Below are 6,000 nucleotides of genomic sequence, written 5' to 3' on the forward strand. Positions count from 1 at the left end.
ACTCCGGCGCCTTCATCGTGGGGGCCCAAGGCCATTTGGGAGGCGTGTGCCCTGCTTCAGAGCTGCCCGACCAGGCTCTGGGACGCCCTCCCTGTCCTCCCCCCACCCCCGTGGAGGCTGTGCTCTCCCCAGTCCTGGTGCTGCCCTGGGCACAGGTGGGGACAGGATGAAGCCGGAGCCGCCGCACACCCCAGGGCCTCGGCAGGCTCATCCCCTCCCCTCTGCCTTCCCAGAGCCAACGCCCTGGAGGAGCAGCTGAAGGAGCAGGAGCTGCGAGCCTGCGAGGTGGTCCTGGAGGAGACCCGGAGGCAGAAGGAGCTCCTGTGCAGGCTGGAGAGAGAGAAGAGTATCGAGATCGAGAACCTGCAGGCCAGGTAGGGCGTGGCCCTCCAAGGCAGCCACCCCCAGGGGTGCATCCTCTAGGGATAAACTTAATTCTGGGAAAATGGAAAAACCTATGTGGATAAATGCTTAAAACTCTCCTAAAGGCCACAGATCTGGGTTCAAAGACTTGGCCCTGTGTGGGCGTCAGCTTCCCCAAATGTCTGTCCTGTTGGTGTTTCCCTATCGAAATAGCCACAGGCTTTTTTCAAGGGAACTTTTCAAAATTACTTTTATGCTCATCTGGAGGCAGAAGGCTTAGAGGAGTCACAGAAAGTGGGAAACACGAGGCGAGGAGGGGAGTGACCACGCTGTCTGCTGCAGTGACATGCACCCTGAAGGCACGAAGGGCAAAGCAGCACGGTGCTGCCCGGGCGACCCCCACAGTCTGTGTCCGCAGGTCCCGGTGTGGTTTATAGGGGCACCCGCAAGGGCTGGTTCTGCACGGTTGTAGAACGTGTCCACCAGCAGGTAACGGAAACATGTTAGCAGAGGAAGCTGGGTCCCCACCCTAGCGTGACCCTTGCTCCCCAGCACTCCTCTCCTGTGTGCTGGCTCAGAGTGAGACAAGCTGTTTCTCACAGTTTAACTGAGCCTGCACTGCTTGTAGATTTCAGTGGCTTTAAATACTCATGAGAGAGCATTCCAGCTTCTTTAGCTTGTGTTCCTCTGCAGCTCTTAAAGGTAGGATGATACACTCGTACCTTGTCTAAGAAGAGCTCCTAGGCGTTTTCAGAAGTGGGTGGCAGGAAGAGACCGCAGTCAGAGAGCTGTGCCGGGGTCACCGGGACAGGGAGGCCTCCTTACCCGCCGCTGCGGTGGGGCTCTCTCCTGGGACACGAGCCGGGGCAGCAGGGCAGTGTGTGTTCCCTGGCCTGGGCTCAGTGCGGGTGAGTGGGCCCCAGATGCGGGTGTGCTTCTCCGCCTGCCCCCGGTGGCATCTCCTTTGGGACCTTTCCACTGGGACTGTGGGGTGGGGCACAGATGGGGGCACAGCCGTGTCAGACGTCCTGCCTTGCACGTGAGGCCTGCAGGGCAAGTGGAGCTCGGCGTCACTGCCTCTCCTGAGCCACCTCCTGCCCGCCCCAGGCACCCATCAGTGCCACTGCATTCTAGCCCCTCTCGGCCTCCTGTTGCTTCCTGGGGTGACCAGAGGCCAGCGGGGTGTCATCGGGCAAGGGGGATGTGGATTTGCTCTGCCACTGTGCTTAATTGTCGGTTCTGCAAAGCAGGAATAGTCCCCTCCCTCTGCCAGCGCTGTGCTGCCCAGAGGTTCCCATCTCACAGCAGATGCTGTGAATTGGAAGGGACAGCAGGGTGACAGGATGGTGAGGACAGCCGGACTACGGAAAGGAACCAGGGCTCCTTGGAGAAATGGCTGATTCTGGGGCCAAGCCTGGAGTATCTTACAGTCCCAGAGAGCAAGGAAGGGCTCAGAGTGAAACAGCACACACACGTACGCACTGGTGGGGTGGGTCAAAGGGACACAGGGACCAACTGAAAGCGCCCAGTGACCAAAACTGGGATGATCTGAGCAACAAGCTGGTCAGGACACTCCTGGACTCTCGGCCAGAGCATAACATAAAAGTGCCTGAGTCTGTAGTGACACAGATCAGTGACGACGTACAAACAAATGGGGCAGAAGACTCGTGACAGGCATCCAGAGGACAGAGGGTGGGAAAGCAGGGACTTGTTAGAGGGCACCTGGCAGACACACCTGAGCCAGGAGACGAGAGTCCTGCGGTGCCAGGTGCCCTCACGTGCAACGAGAAGGCCCCTCACCCAGTCTAGTCACAAGAAAACGTCAGGCCAGCTGCGGTGGCTCACGCCTGTAATCCTGACACTTCGGGAGGCCCAAGTGGGAGGATCATTTGTGCTCAGGAGTTCGAGACCAGCCTGAGCAAGAGGGAGACCCTGTCTCTACAAAAAATAGAAAAACTAGCCGGGCGTGGTGGCACACATCTGTAGTCCCAGCTACTTGGGAGGCTGAGGCAGGAGGATGGCTTGAGCCCAGGAGGTGGAGGCAGCCGTGAGCTGTGATGAGGCCACTGCACTCCAGCCCTGGTGACAGAATGAGACTCTGTCTCCAAACAAAACAAAACAAACAAAAAGAAAACATCAGACAAACACAGTTTGAGGGATGTTGTACAAACTACGTGACCAGGACTGCTCACAATGTCAAGGTCATGGCAAAGCAGGAGAGCCTGGAGACTTGTCGCGACCAGAGGGACGTGGGAGACGCAAGGACCGAGTCGAGTACGGTGGGGGCGGGGGTGGGAAATGCGGAGTGTGCTGTTGGCCGGCAGCATGTCCCATTGTGGGTGTCCTGGCTGCACCTCCGTGGCAGCAGCAGGGCAGCAGAACTGGGCGGGCCCCCGGAGACTGCGCTGTGTCTGTGATTGCCCTGTGAGCTTAAAATTACCCCAAACCCAAAGTGTATTTAAAAGCCATTGTGGATGACAGAAAGCCTTGCTCTCGAGCGCTTGGGTGGGGGCCGAAAGACTGGCCGTGGTCACTTGGGGGCATCTGTGGGTCATGCGGCAGCGCCTAGCAAGGCGTGCTGGGGCACTCGCTCCTTGCCCTGCGGAGGCCCGTCTCCTGGGCAGCGGACCCCAGCCCTGCCCTTGTGTCCAGGCTGCAGCAGTTGGACGAGGAGAACAGCGAGCTGCGGTCCTGCATGCCCTGCCTGAAGGCTGGCATCGAGCGCCTGGAGGAGGTGAGCTGCCGGCGTGCCGCGGCCGTGGTGCTGGGCCCGCTGTTCTCCGCACGGCGGGGCCGGCACGTGCCAGGTTTGCACAGCGGCCAGGTGTGCTGTGTGGGGCGGCTGCTGACCAGGGAGCTATACCATGTGTGAGGGAACGAGGCCAGCTCAGGGCTCAGGTCACTGTCCCTTGCTGGAAGACACCGGCCTGGCCCAGCCTCTGGTCCCCCCCTGGGTTCAGGATCCACAGGGCCCGGAGGTTCCCTCTTAGACTGAGGGTCTGAATCCAGGGAGTGCAGTCCTCCGGGGCACCGTGGGGCGCCCTGTGCCAGCTGCTTCACTGAGAAGTCTCCCTCCCCTGCTTTCTCACCAAGGGTCTTCCGGAAATCTCCAGCACTGGAGGATGTTCCGAGACCACCTGAGCCAGAGCAGCCAGGCTGGACCCCACAGCCACGGGGTCAGGTCCCGTCCTTGCAGGGGTCCTTTCTGCCTCCCCACCACTGAGGCGTGCCCCTCAGCCACGAGGCAGGGTGGCCTTGGAGGGAAGGCTAGGACAGCCCCGCAGCACTCTGAGCACGGGGCCACCACACCAGCGTCAGGGAACGGAGGGATGGTCCTGGGGGACAGACAGGTTGGGCAGGTGACACGTGTCCATGCAGGGGTGTTGTCTTTGCAGGAGAAGCAGAAGTTGCTGGATGAGATTGAAGAGTTGACACTTCGGCTCAGTGAGGAGCAGGCAAATAAGAGGAAGATGGGGGACAGGCTGAGCCAGGAGAGGCACCAGTTCCAGAGGGACAAGGAGGCCACCCAGGAGGTGAGTGAGTGCCCCGTGCCCTCTGCTCTGCCCTCCCCCTGCCGGGCGCGGCCTGCTCCTGGGGGCGGCAGCGCGGAGCCCTCTGTCCCCGTGGCTGGGTCACTCCTGGCACAGCTGCTGTGCATGGCAGCTTTGGAAAACCGTGTCGTCCTCCCGAGAGAGGGTGGCCGGACCACCAAGGTCCCAGAGCCAAGTGACGGCTGACAGTGGCCCTCGGTGCTCACCCCGCGGTTGCCCGGCAGCTGATCGAGGACCTGCGGAAGCAGCTGGAGCACCTGCAGCTCTTCAAGCTGGAGGCGGAGCAGCGGCGCGGCCGCAGCAGCAGCGCAGGCCTGCAGGAGTACCACAGCCGCGCCCGGGAGAGCGAGCTGGAGCAGGAGGTCCGCAGGCTGAAGCAGGTGCGGCCCGTGCGGGCCACTCGCACCCTCACACCCCGTGGAAGTTTCCGGGAGGCTGGGTGGGAAGGGGAGCACATGGAGGGCCAGTGTCCAAGCTGGAGGTCCTGCCCGGGCTTAGCCACCAGCAGGAGCCGTGGCCCCGCGGTGACGCTGTTGTGCCCCCCAGGACAACCGTAGCCTTAAGGAGCAGAACGAGGAGCTGAACGGGCAGATCATAACCCTCAGCATCCAGGGCGCCAAGAGCCTCTTCTCCACCGCCTTCTCTGAGTCCCTGGCGGCAGAGATCAGCTCCGTCTCCCGGGACGAGGTCACGCACCCTCCTCTGCGCACTGTTGTCTGTAGGCTGTCGCCTGTGGTCTGTCTGCCGTGGCACGTCCACGTGCTGTAGCGTGTGGTCTGCGTGCTGTAGTGTGTGGTCTGCGTGCTGTAGCATGTGGTCTCTGTGCTGTGGCATGTGGTCTCTGTGCTGTGGCATGTCTGTGTGCTGTACCGTGTGGTCTACTTGCTGTAATGTCTGCGTGCTGTAGTGTGTGGTCTGCGTGCTGTAGCATGTGGTCTCTGTGCTGTGGCATGTGGTCTCTGTGCTGTGGCATGTCTGTGTGCTGTACCGTGTGGTCTCTGTGCTGTGGCATGTCTGTGTGCTGTACCGTGTGGTCTGTGTGCTGTACTGTGTGGTCTACTTGCTGTAATGTCTGCGTGCTGTAGCGTGTGGTCTGCGTGCTGTAGCGTGTGGTCTGCTTGCTATAAGGTCTGCGTGCTATAGCATGTGGTCTCTGTGCTGTGGCATGTCTGTGTGGTGTAGCGTGTGGTCTGCGTGCTGTAGCGTGTGGTCTGCTTGCTATAAGGTCTGCGTGCTGTAGCGTGTGGTCTCTGTGCTGTGGCATGTCTGCGTGCTGTAGCATGTAGTCTGTGCCGCAGCGTGTGGTCTGTGCTGTGGTCTGTGCCCTGCGGTCCGTGGCCCGTGTGCTGAGGCTCGCGCACCACGGTCTGCCCCTGCTGTCCCTGCAGCTCATGGAAGCCATTCAGAAGCAGGAGGAAATAAGCTTCCGCCTGCAGGACTACATCGACAGGATCGTCGTGGCCATCATGGAGACCAACCCGTCCATCCTGGAGGTCAAGTAGAGGCAGGAGGGCCCAGTCCAGGCTGAATTCAGGACTCCGCCAGCACCCTGGGGTGGCCCCGTCACACCATGAGGAGCTGAGACCAGCAGGTCCCACGGCCAACTGAGCCCAGAGCTTGCAGGGAGCCCTCCCACAGCTGGGCTGGGCCCAGTGAAGACTGGGGCTGCGGAAGGGGCGGGGGCAGGGGGGGGAAGGGAAGCCCCCAGGGCTGGGGCCCACGGCGGGGGAGGGTGGGCTGGGCCTTCCGTCAGCGCTGACCTTCTGGGGGCCAGAGCCTCCCAGCCCCGAGTCGGCCCGACGTGGACGTCCGCACTTGTGCCCAGCAGTGACGGGCTCCGGGGCCTCTCCGTGCGGAGATGTGGGTGGTTCTCGGGCCGGGCTCTTCCTGCTGTCCAGCCCTGTCAGGAAGGAAGACGGGTCCCACTGGGGGTGCTGCCTGCCACGCGCACCCTGACGCTGTGCTGCCCATGCCTGGCCACGCTCGCATGGCACACAGGCCCCCGGGCCCTCACGCCAGGCGTGGCGGTGTGGGAAGGATGGGTGGGTGTGGTTGGCTTGTGGCCCCACCTGGCTCTCCCTGAGCG

At 61.9% G+C, this 6,000-nt stretch overlaps 1 protein-coding gene across 1 annotated transcript in view; it reads left to right on the forward strand.

Annotated features, from left to right (window-relative positions):
* Positions 1-5,608, forward strand: part of RAB11FIP3 (RAB11 family interacting protein 3) — a 66,365-nt gene extending 60,757 nt beyond the window's left edge. Inside the window, exons 10-15 of the mRNA XM_045540954.1 lie at positions 234-374; positions 3,016-3,097; positions 3,759-3,896; positions 4,139-4,294; positions 4,461-4,601; positions 5,303-5,608. Coding sequence (XP_045396910.1) covers positions 234-374; positions 3,016-3,097; positions 3,759-3,896; positions 4,139-4,294; positions 4,461-4,601; positions 5,303-5,416 — 772 coding nt within the window. The 3' untranslated portion in view covers positions 5,417-5,608. The remainder of the gene's footprint in view (positions 1-233; positions 375-3,015; positions 3,098-3,758; positions 3,897-4,138; positions 4,295-4,460; positions 4,602-5,302) is intronic.
* Positions 5,609-6,000: the final 392 nt, after the last annotated feature.

The sequence above is a fragment of the Lemur catta genome, chromosome 2, assembly GCF_020740605.2.
Source record: "Lemur catta isolate mLemCat1 chromosome 2, mLemCat1.pri, whole genome shotgun sequence".
Lineage (NCBI taxonomy): Eukaryota > Metazoa > Chordata > Mammalia > Primates > Lemuridae > Lemur > Lemur catta.